The sequence below is a fragment of the Myiozetetes cayanensis genome, unplaced genomic scaffold (assembly GCF_022539395.1).
Source record: "Myiozetetes cayanensis isolate MyiCay16 unplaced genomic scaffold, myiCay2020 scf1, whole genome shotgun sequence".
Taxonomy (NCBI): Eukaryota; Metazoa; Chordata; class Aves; order Passeriformes; family Tyrannidae; genus Myiozetetes; species Myiozetetes cayanensis.
Window position 1 is genome coordinate 6,530,257 of NW_026086604.1, and position 23,803 is coordinate 6,554,059.

General features: G+C 41.8%; 1 protein-coding gene across 2 annotated transcripts in view; it reads right to left on the reverse strand.

Annotated features, from left to right (window-relative positions):
- Nucleotides 1-3,056: 3,056 nt before the first annotated feature.
- CCN4 (cellular communication network factor 4) overlaps nt 3,057-23,803 on the reverse strand; it is a 35,432-nt gene continuing 14,685 nt past the window's right edge. The window contains exons 3-7 of one of the 2 annotated variants that reach the window (XM_050313143.1): nt 22,546-22,605; nt 10,719-11,002; nt 6,715-6,972; nt 4,557-4,750; nt 3,057-3,427 (exon numbers count right to left, since the gene is read on the reverse strand). In XM_050313143.1, coding sequence (XP_050169100.1) covers nt 3,128-3,427; nt 4,557-4,750; nt 6,715-6,972; nt 10,719-11,002; nt 22,546-22,605 — 1,096 coding nt within the window. In that variant the 3' untranslated portion in view covers nt 3,057-3,127. The remainder of the gene's footprint in view (nt 3,428-4,556; nt 4,751-6,714; nt 6,973-10,718; nt 11,003-22,545; nt 22,606-23,803) is intronic. The other variant, XM_050313134.1, reaches the window with a different exon arrangement.

A 23,803-nucleotide genomic window follows, 5' to 3' on the forward strand; every position in this document is an offset into this window, starting at 1 on the left:
GTTTCCAACTGGTGCGTCTGTTCAAAACCCCTTTACACTGCTGCTGAGTTGTTTGGGCCACACTGCAGACGTGTTGGAAGCATTGGCTGCCTGGCAGATGTGCATGGGTTTTACAGGGACAATGTGGTGGTCCTCTTCCCTGTCCTGCTCTTTGGTTTCTTTTTTTTTTTTTTTTTTTTGCAGGAATTGCAATGCTTCTGAGATCTTTATACTTCTGCCTCCTTTGTTTGGCATTTCCCACAGAGGGACTGCCTGACAGACAGACAAACAAATGGATGGTAGGGTTGCATACGCCTTGCTTCCTTAGGAAACCAGGCTAGAAACAGAAGCATCTTGGATATGTTGGGCAAGATCTGTGGTTTCCAGGCATTCACTTCACTAAAAACTGACACACACTGGAGCTGCTGGTCATGCATTAGCTTTCAATAGCTTCTTTTATCTCGGAGTGAAAGCCATGTGTTACAGCCACTGCAGCATTTCATTGAGGGGGTTACAGCATTAGCTAATTGCAAAGCAAAGCAAGCCTGTTGAGGGACACAGTTTTTTGTACATGATCTGATCCTGGTTTTGTTTCCTTATGTGTACATGTAAATAAGAGAAAGATTGATTGTAAATATAAATACACCTTATACATGCACTCCTTTTCATGCACCATAGCTGCACTATAGGAATATATGTAAATATACACATATATATTCATAGGCATGTTTCTATATATAATATTATATACAATATTATATAAATGCATGTACATAGTATTTTATAGATGTATATGCATATAGATATGTATATATTGATATCTTTTTATATATGCATATACATACATATATTATATATACATATATATGTATATACACACACACGTATATGACATTTTAAGATGGGCAAGAACTAAAACAAAGGATTCCAAGCCATATTTAAGGGAACTTAAATATGAGATTTAAATATTCAGATTTAAATATTGAGCGAGAGGTCCTAGTATGGCTTCCCTATAACATGTCTCAATACAAACCATTTTCCCTTTTGGAAAACATGGTCAACTTCTTGGCCAAGGTCTCTTTTTTTGTATGTTCTCATTGGACTTTTTTACCAAGGGGTGGAGTTTAAAATGTAACATTCTCAGTCTTGCTAGTGCTGAGATCTCATTTGGGTGGAGGCAAATTAGTCGGATATGACCTCCGCTGTCACACCATCCAGGCCAAGGCAGTCATGGGGCTGAATCTTGCAAAATGCTGGTGGCCTCAGGTTCCTTATCATCAGAGGAACAAAGAGGAGAGAATACTGAAACATGCAGAGAGGGATCACCCTTCTTTTCTGCCACTGGCTATTTCATGGAAGCTTAAAGAAAGAAGTAATAAAAGCTTTGAATTGAGATATGGCCTAGCTCTATGGGAAATATGGGGGCAGAATTCTTATATTCAAACAAATACGCTACTGGACTTAGCGGCTTTTGAAGATTTTTTTCCCTAGTGTTTTTTACATAGGGATGACATTATTTTCAGACCATTCACAAGAAATTTTAATTCATCATAGCCAAAAAGATTTATGTCTCCCAGAAACCAATCTAGCTTCCGCTGGTTTATCAAGATGAAGAGAGACAACCTGCCAACTGAAACTTAAGCAAGATAATGACTAATTTAAAACACTTGCATCATCCCAAGTTCAGCCCTGTACTGTTCCAATCTCCAGACTATGTGTCAATCAGTTCTACTGTGCCACCAGGGATTTTGGAACAAATACTACAGTTCTCCATGCAGAAACACATTTCTGCTCTCCCAAGTGAAGCAATAGCAAATGTGCCATGGGGCTTGGGTTCTGTACTAACAACTTGTTGGAAAAAACCCCCTGGCTCCAGCATCTTTCAGTGTTGATAAATGTATTGCTTGGAAAGGTAATGACAGGTTTTTTTCTTCTCTTAGCTGATATTTGCATGTGAAACCACTTCTGAAGAAAATGTTTTGCCTTGATGTTTACTCTGAGCTGCAGCCCAGTCGGAACTAATGCACCAGAAGCTATGCCAAGAATTGCCTCTCCTTCTGCATCCACACATTCACAGAACTGATGGGAAGCTTAACATCTGTTTTCTCATTTTAGCATGTGTCTCCTTTCTTCGACCCCAGACATGTAAAACAATGATTTGTGTCACTGATGAAGTGGCAGTGAGAAGTGTGACCTGCATGCTCATAACCCCATGGAGAGGAGGAGGTGGTAGTCACACAATTTCTGTGTGAATAAATGGGTACATGAGGTCTTGCCCCTTCATCTCTCATCTGGTCCCCTACATTTCATCCTTCAGGTCTGCAGAGCTAGTCTAGGAGCAGTACATAACCCCTGGATAGAAGATCTATCCTGAAAATATGATCTCTGGGAGGCTGGTTTGGATTCAGAGCGTTCGGGCTGTTCAGAATCAGAGCAGGTAGAGAACTGTGAAAATACCCCTGGCACAAGATACTCCAAGAGACTGAGGTGAATCCAAGGAGAGTAGGACACTTGGACCCAGCCTAATGCAGTAAGAGAAAGATTCATCACAAAGAGATTTCAGGAGAAACATCCTTCTTCCTAAGCTCCTCCCATGAAATTCACAATGGAGAAGGATCTGACTGAGAATGACAGAGGGGCAGCTCTAACACTGATCTCAGTGTGACAGATACTAGACTTTAATCTCAAGGGTCAGACCACCAAATCCTCATGTCAAATGTTAAAAATGAAACGTGTATCAATTTTCCATCTTAGACAACATTGTTCAAGAAATGATAATAAGGGTGTCTGAATCTCATGTCTAAGCTACTGACAGGCATATTTTTGCTGTCGTACTAGTGTGCTATTCTTTCCTCTGGGCAATTAAACTGCTGGCCTAATAAATGGCAGTGCCAACATAGCTGTCATTTAAGTCCTGAAATCAGTGCGTGAAGGAATTCCTGGCTGCTGTTAATGGATGAAGATCCATTGGAGTTAAAAATCCTGCTTGTTCAAGGCTTCTCCAAAAACAGTGTGGCAAAACAAGGCTATTTAACATCCTAACTCAGGAAAAAACCAAATTGTACATTGGTAGTGAATGAAGAGTCTCCTTTTATTTTAAAACCTCTGTAAAATCAGAGCAATGGGTCAATTCAAGCATTCAGCCAATTTAATTAGCGATTTCAGAGTAATCGTGGTAATGAGCCAAGTCGGCAAAGATGTCATTGGGGTTCCTGCAATTCAGGTTGCAAAAACAAGCATTGATCCACATGATTTTCCAGGACAACTCAGTTCCATCTGGGCACTGAAACCTCACTTCAATAGTCTTGGACTTGTAGGGTGTGCAGCACCTGTTGTCTGTGCAGACGCCACAATATTTGGGTCTGTATGGACTTTTGCTCACACATCCTGAGATGGTGTAGTTCATGGGTTCATTGGCCCTGTAGACAGCCAGGCACTTCTTTCCAGGCTAAATCAGAGAAGAAAATAAAAAGAGAGAGGTTAATATTCAATGCTGACATAGAATCATAGGATCAACTGGGTTGGAAAAGACCTCTGAGATCATCAAGTCCAACCCTTGATCCAACCCCACTGTGGTTACTAGACTGTAGCACTAAGGGCCACATCCAGTCTCATCTTAAAAACCTCCAGGGACGGTGAATCCACCACCTCCCTGGGCAGCCCATTCCAGTACCTGGTCACTCTCTCTGTAAAGAATGTCTTCCTAATATCCAACCTAAACTTCCCCTGGCAGAGCTTAAGACTGTGCCCTCTTGTCCTATTGCTGATTGCCTGAGAGAAGAGACCAATGCCCACCTGGATACAACCTCCTCTCAGGGAGTTGTAGATAGTGATGAGGTAAGACATAAAATTCACCTTGCTCTCTTCAACTCCCTGAAATGAGGTTGTGGCAGAGTCAGGGTTGGCCTCTTTTTCCAGGTAAATAATGATAGGACAAGGGGAAATGGCCTCAAATTGCTCCACGGGAGGTTCAGGTTGGACATTAGGAAAAATTTCTTAGTTGAAAGAGTGGTTAAGCATTTGAACAGGCTGCCCAGGGAAGTGGAGGAGTCACCATCCCTGGTAATCTTCAGAAAACAAGTAGACATCGCATTTTGCAATGTGGTCTAATGGGCATGGTGGTATTTGGTCAAAGGTTGGACTTGATGATCTTGGATCTTTTCAGTTTTAGCGATTCTGTGATTCTATTCTCTGATTCCTGTATTTAAAAGGGTTGTTAGGAATCCCTAAAGGCCGTGACAGATTTACATGTTTAGACATAAGAACCCAGTAGGATACTTGGAAAATGGAGTTCACAGCCATGACCAGACATGCAGCATTGCTTTTCCAGTAGCTGGGTACAGGTCTGTCTGAGCCAGCATTGAGCACAGCAGGCTTTGCTTGCCCTTCTTTGCAAGGACCTTTTGGCTGCAGCTAAAGCTCTCAGGGCAAGGTTTTCATACCAGCACGTGGAAGCACAAGGAGGACACATTTTGGAACTCTGTGCAGCACAGTAAGTCTGTGTAGAAGTGCAGCCCTCTGAGGCCTGAAAGCTGCACCGAAAAAGCTGAAGGGGCACACAAAGAAATAGTCCCCACCTTGATGTGCTGGGTTATATCCACCTCACAGGGTCTCAAGTTGCACAGGCGGCTTTCCTTCAGGAGCCGGCACTGCTCATTGTCGTTGGAAATCCTGGTGGAGATGCCCAGCCCACAGGTCTTTGAGCAGGGACTCCAGGGTGAGGTGTGAACGATGCAGTTCTTCTGCCAGGTTTCCTCCTCTCCCTCGTAGGCTGTGGAGAGAGTTTAACCCCACATTATTCAGCCGAGACAGCTTTACATATTAAAGACCCTCTCCCCAGCTCATTACACATTCAGGCCACTAACCCAAATAATTAAACTACAGTGAAGTGGTTCAACATTCCTGTGAACCCCCTCATCCCACCCCCTTTGTGCTGACCTACTTGTGTCAGGCTCTCCAGCTCTGTGAGTGTTCAAGGCCAGGGCTCATTCCTTTATTCCCCTTCACAGCATCGCACAAGGGGGTCCTTGTCTGGGACCCCCAGGTGCTGCCACAATACAAACAATTACAGAAGCCTGTGCCAGTGGGTGGAAAAAAGGGATGAGATCTGATCTCACCATGAAGGTTTATTTCTGAGCCCATTCAATTGATTCCCTGTAGCAGAAAGTGGTCAACAGTCTCTGCTGGATGGCAGAGGGCTTGGGAAGCAGCCACAGCCTTTCACTGTGAGGAAGAGCAGCTTGAATAGCTCCCAGAGAGCTCAGTAGCCATTTGGAGAGGGATGGGCTCTGTTTTGAAAGCAGCCAACAACCCCAGTTCAGGTTCTTTCACAGCCTCAGCCAAAGTCCCCTCTGCTTTGCAGCTCATGGGACAGCCCAGAGGAAAAACTCTGATAGAAACTGCTGCACTGATCTTGCTCACTGTTATGTTTATTAGTGTATTAATCACTATACTAAATGTAATAAATGCTAGTCGTACTTGTGTATGAATTCCACTTACAAGAGGAAAGTCAGGCAAGCAAAGCTGTGTTATGCCCATTTTGGAACAAAGGTGACGAAGATATAAGGCCAGTTTCAGCAGTAGATGCTGTGAATTTGGACCCACATCATATTTCAGAGCTACTAGGGACAGAAGTGAGGGCTAAACTCCAGTGCACAATTTTAATGCACAAAATGGAGACTGAAGCTTTGCTTTGTACAGTAAAAATATAGACCAAGGGTTGGGGGAAAAAATCCCTTACCACTGAGGAAACAAAATCCTGGTTTACAACAAGCATCCTACATCTCCTTGAGCTTTACTTTTGTGAGATAGTCTAAAATATGGAGCTAATGTGGCTAGTGGCAATACATTGCATTGTAGGGCATTTTGAGGACAAATTTAAGACATATGGCAAGGTAAGTTCATCTTAAGCATTTGAAACCATATTTGAGGCAAATGGTACCACCTCTGTGCAATGGGCTACGAATGTGTGTGGAAAGAAGACACATTATGTGATACACAAAAAAGGTAGTTTAACAATATCATCAGTCCAGAATTGATGAAAAGCTATACTAGCACAAAGACAATTTAGCCCAGCTGGCAATGAAACTTCCAGCACAATAACTGCTTTCAAGATGCTATGTAAGTTTGAGTCTACTAAGATACAGGGGCTTTAAAATTGCACTGCCAAAGCAATATGACCTAGACAGAAGACCTCAGTCTCAAATTAAGCTGAACCCATTCTGTTTCCCAGAGGGCCCAGACTGAAAAAAAAAAAAAAGGTGAAACATTAAAAAAGACTCGTGATATCTTCAAAGTTCCAGCAGATTCTTCAAAGGGGGCTTTGTCACGCAGAATCACAGGATGGTTACACAAGCACCTTTGGTGAATCTCACATTCTTAGAATCATCAAATGGTTTGGGTTGAAAAGGACCTTAAAGATCATTTTGATCCAACTCCCCTGTAATGGGCAGGGATGACACACTAGATCAGGTTACTCAGGGCCCCATCCAACCTGGCCTTGAATGCTTCCTGGGATGAGGCATCCATATCCACATTGCTGCTAAGGAGTTTGAGCACACTACATGGATTGGCCTGTCCTGTCCTTCAGCACATCCTGTGTGGGAGTCTCTGTGCCTCATTCACACAAAGACTAGACACCTGCCAGCTCTGGCAATACAAGCTGATACTTTGCTTGTAGATTCTGTCTTCAGCTGCCTGATGGCAAAGGAGAGGATTGCCTCATTGCCTCCATACCTGCAGAGGAGATGTGACGCGGAGACGTCTTCCTGATTTTCCTGGAGTCATCACAAACCCACTGCTCGCAGCACTTCCCTGCCATCTTAATCAGCTTTGGGTTTGGGCACCAGACAAGGGGAGGACGTGAGTTTGTGCACATGGGAATACATCCCACAGCCCCGTTAATGCATGTGCAGTTGTATTTGCAGTTGGGTTGAAACGTCTCCCCATTCTTATACCTGACTCCATTGAGGACACATCCTACACCAACAATCTCTGAAAATAAAGACAAAGAGAGAAAGACACACAAAGGACCATTAAAATGATGCTGGCAACAAGCAGCTCTGATGTGTTCCTTTACCAAGCTGATCCCTGGGCTGGCAGAGCCAACATGGAGACACGGCAGTGCTGCAGGGTGATGTGTTCAGCATGATGCTGAGACAAGGGTAGTCACACCATCTAGGAAGCTGTTTTCATTCTGAATCACAGCAAAAAAAAAAGAGAATCTTTCAATGCTTCATGGAAAAAATAAGTTAGAAAATAAGACAAGCTTTACCCACAAATGCTTACTTAAATAATCATTTCATGGCACGGTGGTACGAGTTATTCCAGTAGGAGCAATCAAAGCAATTAAAACAGATAATGAGTGAAATTTAAGGCTTTCAGAGACATATGAGGGGACTATACGGAGTCACATATAAGACACAGCTCTTCACAACACCTGTACCCATCTGAAGCAGAGAGGGAAAGACAACCAAGGTAGCAAAGGAGCACCTAAATGGCACTGGATTCCTAAATTTAGGCAACTGGATCCCACATGGTTTATCACAGAATATTTTTCTATGATAATGAAGTATAAATTATAAAGCCATGAAAATAATTACTATTATTTTTTTATAAAAATATTATTATTATTTATAAAAATAATTGTATTTTTTTAAGCAAATTCACAAAAAAAATAAACATAAAAAAAAAATCAAACATTTGGATTGTCTGTGAACAGGAATCACATTGATCCAAACAGCAATATTTTTTTGTTCATTTGTTTCAAAGATATGGCCATTTTTTTGGAAGCAGTGGCAGAAATCTTTCAGTGGAAAATTCAAAGTTTAGTTTCTTGTTTGGTCACATGGAGGCAGTGCACTCGCACTGGTCAGATCACTTTTAAGTCTAGTGGGAAAATGAGCAGCAATGTGGCTGCTTCGGAGGAACACAAATTGAAATGTTGGATTAAAATTCTGTAAAGGCTACATATTTTTAGAATGGGCTGAAAGAAAACATCAAATGCAAATTTCTTCTGCACCAAAATGAGAGTTGTTGGAATCTGAAGCACAGATCTAGATCTCCAGCTCAAATTTTGATAATGTTTCAGCCTTTGTATTGAAAAAACATTTCTTAGTGCTGGAACTGGACCTGAGAATTCAGGTATATTTCTAGGTGTGCACATGGATTACAACAATTCAAGAAAATGCTGTGTTTCCTGATGTTTTCCTACCAGCATATCCCTCCTGCAGTATGATAACTCAGCCTCCTTCAGGTCTCCTACACCAAGAGGTTCACCATGAGAACATTTCCAAACACAAAGGGGTTGCTGAATGCCTTCATGCAGAACTTCACTAAATCTGAAATTAAGCAATTTGGAAGCACATACCTAATCCCAGCCCCATGTGCACAATGCCTGACTCCCCACCTGGGCATGTGTTCAGCCCTCTGCTGTCTCTGCTTTGGTGCAGAGATAATCCAACAACGAAAGGAGAGCTGTAGTGACTCCCAGCAGGTTCTTATTTCACGTCTGGAAGGTTAGATCCTGGGATACACCACAGCATGCCAGTCCAGATATAGCCTGAATTTCCCCCAGTTTGACTGCATTCCCTTTCCCAAAACCAGTTCCTAGTTCTTTCAGAATCCTTATTTTTCCACATATTATATTGTTTCTGTAGCCCTGTATGCCCTGGATTCTTTAGGTTCTCTAGACCTGGCCGATAGGAACCACATGCAAAGCAGACTCCTCACAGCAGTCAGTCCCCAACACCCAACAGGGTGCCACTCACAGGAGCCTTCACTCACCCTGTGATCAGGACAGAACCTCTTGGGCTGAGAGTGGGGTGATGCAGCCTGTATGTGACCCAGGGTACAAGAAAGAAAATGTCAGCAGATCCTGTCCTGTGCATCTACCTGGATGATGAAAGCAAGGGGAAGACTACAGGTTTCTTTGGCAGCCAGAGACAACCTGCTTCACTCCTAACCATGGAAAGACCTGCCTCTGATTCCCCTCAGCTCTGCGCAGCACACTGCCCCTCACCATAGAATCACAGATGTCATCACAGATGTCACATAATAAGGAATAAATGTCATGGTAGTAAGGACGAAAAAGCATAGACTGGGAATCCCTCTAGACCTCACTGGGAAATCTGGACCTCAGTCTTAGTACATCGCAGCGCTGCTGCCACAGGCATCCTTGAATGCCTGTGATGTATGGGAGGACTGCAAAAACCGAAAGATATCCAACTAAGAAAACAAGCATTTAAATAAATAAACAAATGTGAAGCAACATGAAGGTCTTTAAAGAGCTCTAGGAAGGCTGATAGCTTTGAGACAACATCAAGCCTGTTTTCCTCTCCCAACCCAGGGCCAGCTGTAACGATGTCATTCTTGACAATGTTTGTCTAACCTGCCCTTACAGACCTCCCACACACTCCAGACAATACACTTGAATGATCTCATATCCTCTCTTCTTAACCTTAATCTTTTCTAATCTTGAAAATCACTGTTTAAGCATACAGCTCCTTGCACGTAACTTCTCTTGTTGTTATTTTGATCATATTCCACAAAAATCTGGTTAGACTGCACTTTTTGCATGCCTTTTTTTTTTTTTTTTTTTTTTTTTTTTGGTAACTGAGCTACTGCAACACCTAGTATCACTTCTGGGAGAAACTGTCAGCTTCCCTGAACTGCTTCTCTCTTCAGACCTGACCCTTGTGTGACTTCTGCTGTTTTAAGCTTATGGAAGCCCACAGTTTGTAATTTTTTTCCTCTCCTGTGGATCAGTTATTCTACCTACTCATCTCACAGTCAGCACTTCTCCAGGTTTTTTTTCACCTTCACATTTCCTCTTAGATCATTCATGGTTATGTTCCAGCCTAGAAGACCCTACCTCTAAATGACTTTTTCCTGTTCATGTACCTAAAGCCATGGCCATATGTTCTAATAACTTGGTGACAGCCTCTCTGATCAGCAGTCTGTGGGGTTGTGCTTGCAATCCTTTCACTTTTAATCTTTCTCAGAGTAGTAATTTTCAATAATTTTTGACATTTATAAGCTAATCAGATTCCATCTCATGTTCTGGATCTCAGAACAAGTGAACATATCCTTGGCACATGAAACATTACCTAACTTCTTTTTCCTCTTCTTGAGTAAAAGCATTCCAGTCACATGAAAGCAAGAGTCTGTTATGACAGGCAGGAAGAAATCCTTCTGCCTCATTGCAGCTAATGTGACTGTAACCATTGTAAAATTAAGGCTCAGACCTCAATTTGTCACTGAAAAGCTCTGATAGGAGAGGATTCATTCCTGACCCTCTTGACAGGATACCACATGCTATCCTTTCAAAGCGTCCACACTAGGGAATTTGCCAGAAGCATCCCCTTAATGTCGTAGTTGTCATGTAGACACCTACATTGCTTGTCTTTAAATCCAGCTGCACACCTACCCTTCCTTCATCCCTAACCCACTACAGAACCTCCTTCTGCTGCAGGGAATATGGAATCATCTCCTTGCGCATCTGGAGACCTCCAAATGCTGGTTGGTCTTTGCTCTTGGCTGCAGCCAACTCAAAGAGCAAGAATTCAGCTGTCATTTCCCATCCAGCCACCTGCCCTGAGAACAAAGGCAGCTACAAGGGAATGGAAGATGATGCATGGGGAAGCTGCCAGTAATCTAATGAGATAAACCTCACCCACCACTCAGACTGAGGGGAGCTGGGCAACATATATCTAAGCCAAAAATATATGTACATCACTTACGTGCACATACTCCTATTTCGTACCTAGGTCTGTCTCCGCTGTAGTCGCAGTACAAGCCCCTGTGGAAATCACAGGTGTCAGCCTCCGTGCAGGTCTCTCCACGCTGCCTGGCACAGGTCTTGCAGCAGTCACAGCCGTCCGTGACCAGGCTGACGCCCATGGAGCACCGCGGAGGGGACCTGGGGCACTCGCACGGCCACTTGCAGTACTGGGTCCGTGTGTAGGTCTCTGTCGTGGCTGGGACAGTGGGGGACATGGTGGTGATGGAGGTCTGGGCAGTGGCCTGCAAACAAAGAAACACAGCTTGGAGAGCGTCACAGAGAAACGGAGGCTGCGAACGCAGTGGTGATCGGTCCTCGGTTAAAATCCTCTCAGCTCTAAATGGGACTGCAAGGAAACCAAACAGTGAATGTCAAAGAGCCACGGAATTGGGGTGGTCACTACTCTCTTGTAAACCCTTCATGCCCCAGCTGAGAGCAAGTGCTCTGTGACTGGGACCACTATCCAAACAGCCTGGCACCACCTTGATGACTCTCAACCCTTTTGTAGACCTTTCTCTCTAAACAGAGGTATCTCATCATGTAGGAATGTACGTACAAAACCCCTCTGATACATGAGAAGAAGGTGTGAGATGTGTCCAGTCTTTGTTTTCCTGTGGTGCTTGGCTCTGGCAGAGGATTGTGCCACCACATAGTTGTTGTCACTGCTGGTTGAGAGAAGGCTCTAGAGCCTCTTGGCTACTTGTAGGCTTCTTTTACACAGCAGTCACTGCCCTTCAGGTCACCAGGTAAGATAAAGGTCATTGTGTTGAAGTGTGAAAGCACATGTCCCCATTTGGCCTCACATTCCTAAGACTTATCCATATTTTTGTGGGTCTTGCAACCAAAACACAGGATCCCACAAATCCAAAAGGGGACTGGGATCAGCCCTGTCAGCCCACCATCCTCACAGACACCCAGCCATGAACCACTGTGTTGTGAGGATGATTGGAGACTCATTGACTCAGCCACTCCATCAGGGACCTCCTGAGGATGTCCTCTCCATTTTTTCTCTTCTTGCAATACCCCTAATACCACAACAACTACTGCCTTATGATGCCCTAGCCCTTTGTCTTGAGTAGAGATGAGGTTTGAGAAAGCAAAAGTCACCCTCTGAAATCAAAATCTGTGTAACTGGCTGTGAATGTCATGTTGCACAGGTTCACTTGCCTCTGTTTGAAACATGTTTTGCTTGTCTCCACCCCTATAACACAACACACTTGCAGTTCAGCTCCCTGACAGAGTCCCAGGCCTAAACAATGAAGCTATACTATGGCTAAAACACATGTAAAAAAATAAAAAATATTAAGAAATTTTTTTTAAAAAGTAATGTATTTACTCTAAGCACTCTGACAACCACCCTTACCCATCCTTCACAGTGTTCAGACTACCATATTCAGCAGAAATGCTCTCTGAGCCATGAGGCTGTTAGGTCTGCCAGCAGTGGGCTCTTCCTGGTCACACACTGTAGTTCCCATGATGTTTCCCTGGCTCACACAATCAAAGAACTGGGATATTTCTGCAGTGATTTTCCACCTCCTCCTTTCAGCATGTGCTTTTATCCTACATGGAGCCACTGTGGCACATGGAAGTTGTATGAGTGAAGCTTCATAACATTGGTGTTTCTCTTATTAGCCATGCACAAACATTTGCCACTATGGTGAGAAAGGAAGGATTACTTTCAGGGGGAGGACATTACTGCCAAGTTTCCATTTCCTGATCTCCATTTCCTTGGCAAATAAGTAAAAACAACAACAAAAAAAACACAACCAAACAAACAAACAAACAAAAAAAACAACAAAAAAACAAACAACTGGCCTTCAAGTTAATTAAAAATCTCATCATCAGATAAAAAATCTGATTGAGGTAAATCAAAGTAGAAAAGGGACTTCGTGTAATACAGTGATGCAACTGAGTAGACACATCCAGATGTCACTGTTATTGAGATCATGGAGTACTGGGATTCAGAAAGAAGAGGTTCACTGCCTTCTGCTCTCTCCAGTCCTAGCAGAGCAAACTCTGGATGACATTTAACAGCACCAGCCACATTTATGGTGCAGGAAGGGTGCAAATCAGCCCAGTGACAAAGCAAAGATGCAACTTTGTTATGAGGATCCCTGCACAGAAAACCTGAGCTGTTTGTGGGGTCAGGCAGGGCACAGCAGTTCAGGAATAGAAACAAGTAAGGTTATTTGCATACTATCAACAGCAGCCAGAACATGGCACTGCTTCACTACCTAGAAGTACCTTCAGTGCCTAGAAGCCCTCCTTAGTGACAAGGTGTGAGGTCTGCAAAGAACAAGTGTAATCCTAAAAAGTTCAGAGAAGGAAAGTCAGGTTCTAAAAACTGCTAAGACAGTTCCATCCATTACTGGCTTCCTTGTACTGTACTATATATCCCCAGTGTTTTGTCCTCTTTGCAGTTTCAGATGTCTCAAACAGAAGGCTTTCCAGCAACTCTCCACAAAGAAAATGCCTCAACTCACGACTTTGCGTCACCCCCAAAAACTGTGATCTCACAGTCAGTGAATTATCCATCAGGATATCTCTGCAAAACCCCTTTACTGTCTTCTACAGCTTCTTTGTTAGCAGGCTCAGATTTTAATAAAGTACATTTCTAAACCTGCTACTGCTCTATCTGAAGGTGCATTTAAGTGCCTTAGTATTTGGTTACCCTATATTTAGTAAACTGTGAACACATTACTAATCACTGCCAAACAGACAAGGTGTTTGCTCTGGGCATAATTCCCAATTCCATTAAGGCCTCCTTTACAAACAGTTGGCCTTAAAGTTGGCTTAAAAACACCTTTAAACTAATGTTTAAACTAAAACATACCAATATAATTTACTCCCACTTTAAGGCTCATTGATGCTGCCAGGGTTGTTAAAAGGGAAACATTCAGATCAATGAAAAGCCCTGGCCTTTTAATAGTAGGATTTTTCATTCTACTCACAATGATTTGAGTAGGTGCAATAATCTGCCACTTGAGAAGAGAGGCCTCCTCAAGTGCTATAAACCTATTTGCTTTGTCGCTGATCATGAAAAAAAGTGCTTAATAATCAAATCCAGATGCACAGACAAAAGTCACACCGCTATTTAGAAAGCCCATTGCCACGGCCCAACCCTGTAAGTAAATCCCTTCCCCATCCCTTGTTTCTATTGTCAACAGGAGCAAGCAAACAGCTTATACCCCATGCAGATATGAAAGCGCCCGTGAACCAACGCACTGCTACTCCTGTGGGTTTGGTTAATATATGAAGGACTGGGGCTGAATTCTTGCAGAGGACTGGATAGCTGGGAGACATTTGGAGGCTTGTGATAGACAAGAATTTTGGAGTAAACTATTTAATAGCCCTTTCTCTAGGTCTAAAGCCTGAGCTGGCCAAGGAAGCCTTTCCAGTGTCCTCATAGTGGTTGCCTGTTGTAGTTCTTGGATGTGCTGGCTGAAGTGTCCAGTGGTATGGTTGAGTAAGCTTTGTGATGACACAGCGTGGGCTATATAAACATCTTCAAATAACCAGTGTGAACAGGCATCAAAATACTATGACTCCTGTGTTTTACAATAGAGAAGGCATGGAGTGATGGAAGCAGCAGTGTGTCCTAGGCTCCATCACCACCCAACCAAAACCTTTGGAAACTCTTGTCCATTGGGCACTTTAACAAGTGCACAACCTGTAGAGCTTCCAGGACCTTTTCCTCTCCCCTCCTAAGTCCCTCAGAACTTTACTATGGGAGAAACAATTCTGTAGAATTATAAAATTATTGGGTTTCTCTTTTCCATGGTCAGCTGTCATCACTTGGAATATCTAAGTACCTTTGGAAAAGTCACTCAGCCCTACTACATCAATGTCCCAGAACAGTTTGGGATATAGACTTCCTTATTAATAAGTATGTTGGTTAAGACATCGTGACTAATGCTTTACACAAGTGCCATCAAAAGAAAATCACAATCCAATGGCCTTCGTCAATGGCCATCCTTAACTAGAAAAAAATTTCTAACAAGCAAACAAAAAACCCCACTCATGTAATTTAAGGTTTAAGGAATCATGCATTTAGGGTCAATATAAAATATAGGACAACAATGGTTTTGTAAAAAATCCAAAATAGGAGCAAAATTAACACAAAAAATCACAGTGGTGGGGATTTGACGAGTTTATTTTAAAATGTCAGGAAGATAAAAGAATGTGCCTGGTAGGAAATTAATTTTTCCAAGTACTGGTAATTAACCTGTTTTATTTAATTATTCTTCAATCTTGGAGACTGCAGATTTATTGTCTTGGATGCCAAGGAGAAAATATTCCACCACAAGTTATTCATGAGTTCTAATTTTGCTGCTTTTGGAGGTACAAGCCCATTCTCATTAAAACAAGATGAAGCCTTTCTCACCCTGCCATGCCTGATAACTCCCTATTAAAGTCATTCCTGATTTATGATTGGCAAGCTCCAAAATTACTTTCTTTATGCATTTGCAGAGCAGATTGCTAGCAACAATTTACAACTAATTTCTGTATTCACATTGAAGAGGAGAGAAGGAGAAAATAAAAAATCACCCATAGCCACAAACACAATATTTTTAATAGCCATGAGTTTTATTATCCAAGTTTAAAGTTATTAAATGGATAGTAGCATTTTAGCAACAGATTCTACCTACTGGCAAAGTATATTTTCAATTTGTTGAAAAATACTGTAATTTTTAAAATATTTTTGTTTCAAAACCTGGAAAGACCAAGTTATAGTGTTGAAATTACAGTCCAAACTGCAAGCCAGGCACATATATTGCAGCACTTTTACGTAGTGCATGAGGAGTCTCCACCTTTGCTTTAGAGCAGCAAAGCCCTAGATGCATCACAATATATTCTCTTTCTTCCAGTTTTTACAGATGTTTAAAAATACACTTGTATATTGATTTCACTGTTTCAGTGCTTCAAGATCTTGCTCTTAAAACCTTTTTCATTCAAGTACTTTTCTCATCAGGATCAACTGGGTTAAGGTAAGGAGAAGATATCCATGTTCTTTCCCTCCAGTTTATTGATGGAAAGAAGTTCAGAAAGGACAGTGACTTAAATTCAATTCCTCTGGCTATTGACAGAGCTGGGGAAATAGTTCCATGGTACCAGAAACCTTAGCACTTTATCACCTCCTACTGCTTTCTCTTTGGTGGTAATTTGATCTCAAAGATGGACTTTTAATTCACTCTGAGCTGCCCAGGCTGTGTTTTGCAGGGCACATGCCATTGGGTGGAGTACATTTAATTTCCCACACTAAAACACATTAAAGGAATATTTTTAGCCTACATTTCTGATGCTGCCTTTTGAGCAAATGCCAGATGTCGTTGATGGAGGGATATGATGTGATCTGGATTATCCCCTGTTGTCTATCCCTGACATATTCACAAGTGAAAATGGTCAGTGAGGAAATTTTATTAAAACATCCTTTTTACTAGTATAGGATGAAATCAGCTGATTTGCAGGCTGACCCAAACTGGGGGGAGTTTGTGCACCAAGGTCTGACAGTGTCAAGCTGTCACTTTTTAGAAATAACTCCGTATTTTGCTGTTTGACTGTCCTAAACATGAACAATTAAGTTAAAACCACAATTTTAATCAGACACCTTGGGATGAATCTCTCAGGAAAGGGCTGAGCATTGCACACACAACACATCTGCTTTCTCCTGGTTCCACCTACTGGCTGAACTGTCGAGACAGCACAAGCAGAAGCACCTGTAGAGCCAGCATCCTAAATGTTCCCATTATCCAAAATTATTTTAAAAGGCACCCTAGGAGACTGACATGCACGTTCCCAGAGTTGCAAACACTAACCTAACATAGCGCATTCCCAGGAGAATACAGCATCTGGAGCTCAATAAAAAAGTAGAAACCAAAGGGGCAAAATTAAATATTATTAATCTGTTAAAGAAAGCCACATACTCTTTAATCCCTCAGTTGCGTTTTGGGGCAAGCACAGAGATTGCTTAGTTTCATCCCAGAACTCACAGAGGTTAAAAACTCGTAATGCGTGTCAGCGAGATGGGCACATTGGCAATGAAAATCAGGACCTGGTTTACATCAGTGGGCTTAAATCAGGTCCTCAGGGTAGAAGTTTGTTCTTGATTTTTCTCAGCTGAAACTTCTGTGCTGAATATTGCTGAATATTTGCATTGTTACTCTACCCAAAACAGATGGGTCGACAGGGAGCCAGTTCTTACAGCGAGATGAGTGATAATCACAGTACCGTCAGGACTTCCTCGCTGTTAAACTCTTGCTACAAATCCCTAAGTCCCCATGAATGCTCATAAACTGTCACAAACTAAGACTAGTGACAGGTGAGCTAGCACCAGAACAGAGATATAAATCAGACTCTGCAGGACACGTTATGGAAAATATGATTATTCAGGGCTCAGCTTTCCCAGAGCATTGATCAGGTTCTAGATACCTCATTAAAATTGATCCCAGCCATGAAATGTCCAGAACAGATTGTGAAATAACAGACTCTGAATCCAGAAAACATAAGACAGTTTTAAAGATATCAGGTGCCAGCTGGATTTATTCTTGCTGTGTATGGTAGGTTGAGCAGAAAGGAACGTTCTGCATGAAGCAAAACATTCAATAGCCTAACAAAATAAAATATCCACAGTGAGTCAACCATTATATTTCTGTGGATCCATGAATGATGAACAATCAGCTTCCCATAACTTTATTTTGGGAAATGTATCTGTGGGAAGAATGTAGACAGATGTTTGGAATAGTCTTTTCTAATTCAGTTTAGACAATTACAGAGTAAAAATTACATACATTCATCTCTTTGCCAAAAAATTGCTTATACTGGCAAACTCAGTGTGGCCTCACATTTTCTTCATATTTTTCCATGGAGTGTGCAGAGGGAAAAAACTTCCCTGTTAGAATACAACTTGATGTTTTGTAAGTGCTGTCCCAGTAGAAGCAGCACTTAGAATAGAGTGGTCTAAAAATGTTTGGGCATCATTAACAAATTGACACTCTCACCACGGACTCTACAAATTAGGATATTAAACAACAGTTTTGTGCTCTAAGAACATTTTAATGTCTCGAGCTGCAAGTGTTTGGTTTGTGCATCTAATGAGCTCATCCCATGAAACAGGCTTGAACTGGAGTTTGAAAAGTAACAGGGGACATCTGGAGGAACAATGAGCAAAGTCTTCAGAAGGGACAAGCAGACAGACTCCAGTTTTAGGAAAGAAAAAGTGCATGGGGACCATACAAGGTCATAGAGTTACAAACCATCCTAAAACTATACGGTACAAGATATTGACATGTCAGGCATGAGCTGAGTAACATAAGTAGGGATTCCAGCTGCCAGACAAGAACAGACTGCTTCGGCAGAGGTTTTGCAAATAGTCTTGTTCTGCATTTGCTTATCTCCTATTTTTCAGTCACGGCCTTGAAAGCAAAAGGAAGATGCTTTTTGTCCTCTTACCCTCTTGGGGAAACTGTTCAAAGCTGAGAAAAAAAAATAAAGAAAAATTATCAAGTTCTACTTACTCGTTTGTTTGGTTGATTGGTTGGTTTTTTTTCTTCCATAGTAAAAATAGAACAGATTTCATAGCATTTTTCAAAATTATCTTGGTTTTCATGATTTTTTCTAATAAAAATAGCAATCTGCATTTTCAAGTATCAACAATTTTCTGTTTCTGTTCCAGTGCAGAGAACTTTGACTTATAACAACTTTTCATTTTTAAATTTCATTGTCATTTGAATTCTGAAATCTGAAACAGTATGTTTTACCTAATATCTGCTCTTCCGTAGAGTTGCTGATGAACTGACATAGTCATGCAACTCTATTTCCTGTAAATAGCAATTCCTCCTCCATATCATGTTTCCACAGCTACCAGCTTTGCCTTTCTGAGTTGATCACTTTACTTTCCAACTATCAAAGTTTCTTTTTGAAATCCATACTAAGGGCTAGTTATTTGCTCTCATTTTGCAAGGATTAAATTGTTGGGATGGAATACGGAAAAGAATCTGGTCTTGCTGAGATATCAGTAGATGAAATAATTTCCTGGACTACAGTTTTGAATCCTCACTGTCAATGGTGTATCTAGGGGGATGGCAACCAAGATGCTCAGAGACCAAAAGGAGAAGACACTGAGGGAGCTGGGCTCTGTTAGTCTGACAAAGAGGTCAACAGGTGATCTACTATAAGGCCACTCTTCCCTGTGGTAACAGAGGGTATACAATGGGCAGCAGCCACAAAAATAGAGCTGGGGAGGTTCAGTCTGAACATCAGGAAGGTAACTTCTTTTCTAGAAGAGAAAGGCGTCACTGGGAGGGATCATCCAGGAGTCTCTGAATTCTCCATCATTTTCTGTTGCATTAAGACCCCCAGGGGGCACAAACAACCAGCATTACTGGCAGCCTGTGAATGCACACCTTGCCAAAACCACACACAGAATATGCCTGTAAACCCAAATGACCAACAAGATGTCCTCATCAGTTCAGTCCTGCATTCCACCTAAAGTCTAGTTCTGGTTCAGGGAATAAAAACCAATCTATTTGTTAAGTGATGCATTTAATGCAGACAAAAGAATTCTGTTGTTCTAATCCATCTTCTCTCTGGTCCTAGTCTTGGCCAAAAAAGCTATTTGGCAGCTAATTATTATTTTATTAGATAACAGGAATCCTCCCAGAAGTCTGGTTCTGTAGCTGGAAGATTTCAAGATAACAGAAGAGGAGAGAAGCTGCTGCTACCGCTACTTTAATGGTCCCTTTGGAACACATGGCACACATGGTTTCATCAAAAAAACGTAGCTGCCATTTAATATAGTGTTGTATCATTATATCAAAGCCACCTCAAGGCTCTCAATGAAAGATGAGCAGTCTTCACATTGCTACATCCCCGTGGTTAAGTAAAAAACAGATGGAGCCTACAACTTGTCTGAATAAACAGCAGCATTTCCAGATAAAGAATCCCATCATGGAAGGATATTTTTGTGCCAAGCATGGCATATTTTGGTAACTGTAGCTTATAGTATTTTATGAGATCTGTTAGACAGAGAATGCAGTTAGAAGACATATAGGTCAGCAATATCCTTAAGGCCAACAGAAGATGCCAGACTCCTGCATACTTTAGGAGGACCTGACACTAATTCAGAGTCTGATTGCAGAACATTATGATCCTACTTGAAATGATATATGTTATCTTAGCCTTTGCCAGGCAAAATCAGGGCAAATGTTTCTTGCAGCATCTGAAGCGAGTTAGTTCTGTGTGCACAGAGGGACCAGACAGCAGCATTTGAACACTTGAAGCAAAGACATCCACATCAATACCTGCCACACCCTTGGTCATCTGATCTGGATATGGTCTGGCCACACTTCTGTGAGGGAAGCAGGTTTTCTTCATAGAATCATGGAATCCAAATGTTCAACCAGAATCTGACTAGTGCCTGAGGCTCTTTCTAGATAACCAGATCAGGAAAGCACTGAAAACCAGAGTGAGAGAGGGGTATCATCAGATTGGATCGCACACTGAGCAGGGGGAAAGAATAATGGCAATATTGCAGTTCTAAGTACCAGCAATGCCAAACCCTATCCACTTCATTGCTGTGTTGTGCTTTCAAGGACCTGGTCTTTAACCTTGGTCTCCACCATAGCTCAGCTCAGCTTGTGATACTTTCACATCTGTTTTGTGAAAAATTCAGCTGATAGGACCCACAGTGAGATCATCTGAGAAAGAAGAGATTAACTTCCAAAGACCAAATGTTCTAGTATTTAAATTAAGAAAGGGAAAAAGGAGTTGAAGACAACAGGATACATCCAGACAGCAACAAATTGAACTGATGTTCTGAACAAGCACCAGACATCTAGAAATCTCTGAAAACTCACACAGTCAGAAGACAAACCACAAAACCTCTCTGTGAGTTAAGGTGTATTACATGGTAAAGGCAGAGTGAGGGGTGAACCATGAACGTGAGAGAACTGGAGTTACCATAAAGATGAAAAAGGAACTGAACACCTTATACCTGTTTCCTCATCAAACTCTGTGGGCATCTGATCCAGAAGTGGGCCCAGACTGTCTGGGAAATCAAGACCATCAAAGACCCCCAAAACCTTCTGACCCATTTCCGTAAAGGTCTAGAAGAACAGACTGTGCATGATAACTAATTTGCATAGAAAATGAGAAACTTATCTCCAGGGCAGGGAAAACTTATCTATAAGATGGTGCTCCCGTGAAGCACAGGCATGTGTTCCCCCCAGAACCCTGGACACCCCATTAGCTGGATCAGCAGGACTGATCTCTCTCTTCCTTCCTCTCTCTCTCACCCTCTTTAATCCATGTCTCTCTCTCTCACTCTTCCCTTTCTCTTTTTATCCAAAATGCATTGCCATGTGTTTACACTGGGAGAACAGAGGCTTACTTATACCAATTTCCAGGCCAAGTGTGTAATTTACTAATAAAATTTTGTGAACTTTTGTGGACCCTCTAACTTCTGTCATTCCTTTCAACCATGAGCATCTACAAATCTTGGGTGCTCTCTTCTCCTTAAGGGTGGGATGCCACTTTAGTCCCTTCTGCCTCTCTTTCAAGATGCTAGACAATATTCCCATGACAGTTATCGTGAGTGCTATAAACTGAGTCACACAAATAGACACATATCCAAACAATCTTCACTTCAGGGATCTGAAGGAAAGTATAAAATTATACACAGCACAGAGCAGATGCTGCTTTAAATCACATCCTCAAGGAACTGAAGTATTGAATCCCCTGGAGAGACATTATCTTCCTAATCTGTTTTCTTCCTAAAGCTGGTATCAAGCTTATAGCCATATCACAGGTTACCAATGTCAAACAACTCCCTTTCAAAATCCCCCCAGAAGATTTTGTCCCTGTACTTTAGAATGTGCCAAAAAGGTTCTTAAAAAGGAAATCTGAAGTCCTTTGTAGCAGTGATACACGATGTCTAAAAAGAGAAAGCAAGCAGCTGAATGCTAAACACACATTTCTGAGCATTTTTTCTTCTGACTTAGAAAGCAAAATCCAAAAAACAAGAACACAGGGACGTGCAAAAATAGACTAAAGACTTTTTAACGAAACCATTACATTCAATAGAATGTAACTGCAAGTTCTGCATGAGTTCAAATGTACAGAACCTGGTTGAAAGGGAGTCTGTGCCCATGCACACCAGGTAGGCAACAAGCCAGAAACACGGTGACCCATAAGCTAGAGAAATGATGAATTGCTGTAAGCTCATATTAGAAGTTAAACTGAGATCAGCACAAGCAACCTTGCCAATTTTTTGGTGAGATAATTTAGCAGGAGAGTGGTGATTAGCCAGAGGCCTCCTTTTCCCAAGCTTTGCTGAGCTTATCTGCCTAAATCCCTGGAACGAGCCCAGCCTATCTGAAGAAATTTACTAGCTCAACATGTAGAGCAGTGACATTGCTTGCCAAACCGTGTACACAATGACCTTTTGCAACAATGATATTGGAGACCATCATTGGCCTAAGGCTATGAGAATGGAAAAGAACAGTAAACAAATCTGTAATTTGTTAACTTTTCTAGATGGTAGTTGAGACACTGAGGTAGATCAGAGTACAGGTTTTGTAAGCAGAGAGGAGAAGACTGCAAATTGAGGATACTCACTGTACTTATCACCAGATGTACCAGATCCAGGACACTCTTGATTTTTGTACAAACTGTTAGAAGTGACAAGCCCGCACAAGTAGTTTGTAGTCTACCAAAAAAAGGGACTGTTGTAAAGAAGCATCCTTTTTTCTTTGGTATCTAGGAAACTGAGATCTAGTGATATTCTCATCCAGCTCCTCAACTCAGCCTTGGTGATAGTCAGGTGTGAAAATGCCATACAGTACTTGAACCTAAGGGATATGCAAAAGGACATCAGGAATCCACAGACTGAATGCCATCCAGTATGAAACTAATCCCTTAAAGCTGTCACCTATCTGAGACAAACAAGTTCTCCATAAGAGATTTAAACTCATCTGGGGATCATGCTACACATCAGCACCAAGCACGACAATTCCAAAGAGAGCATCTAATAAGACATGTAAAACCATGAACCGTTTTTACATGTTATTAATTTTCTTAATGCTGTCATTAACTTCATGTAAGCTACAGGCCCAAACACAAACAAACCTTTTCTTGAGGAAAGGAAAAATTTCTTGAGGAAAGGAAAATTCTGCTTTCAAAACAAGTCTATCAGGAGGGCACAGAGCTATTTGAGGGTCAATTCACCCTATTAAAGGTGAATTTAGAAACTACTCAGTTCTTACATAAGCAAGAGGATATCAGACCAATTTTCTCCCAGAAAAGGCAAGAATCCACTAGACCAGGTCACTCAGAGCCCCATTCAGCCTAGCCTTGAACACTTCCAGGGATGGGGCATCCACAACTGCTCTGGGCAACCTTTGTCAGCGCACACCTCACAGTGAAAGATTTCTTCCTAATATCTGGTCTAAACCTCTCCTCTTCTGATTTAAAACTGTTCCCCCTTGTCCTATCACTATCTACCCATGTAAAAAGTCACTGTTCCTCCTTTTTATAAGCTCCTTTTATAAGTACTGGAAGGTCATAATGAGACTTCCATGAAGCCTTCCCTTTTCCAGGCTGAACAACCCCAACTCTTTCAGCTTGTCACTGGTTAGACATGATGGAGAGAGGAGAAGAGTAAATCAGTTTTGACTGGGACCTGGAGGTGCCCATGTAATAAGACATAGTTACAGATAAGACTACTTAAAGGAGCCAATGTAAGCAGCTTGTTTTTAACAGCAGTTCCTTAACAGAAGTTCCTTTTCTAATGTAGACCACATAGCCACACTGTTATTGCACATGGATGCATCTTGTTCACTTCTCATAGTCACTGCAAAGGATAAATAACAGGCAGAGCAGCATCACTAAAATAGCAATACTTTAATAGAATATCTGTGCTAATGAAAGATGATCTGCACACTCAAATTAATTTGAGCTAGTCAACAAATAAGACATCTGGCAATCAAATGTTTATGGACATTGGTTTCAAAAATTTCCTGGAGCAAGTCCCCAGCTCACTGTGTAGTG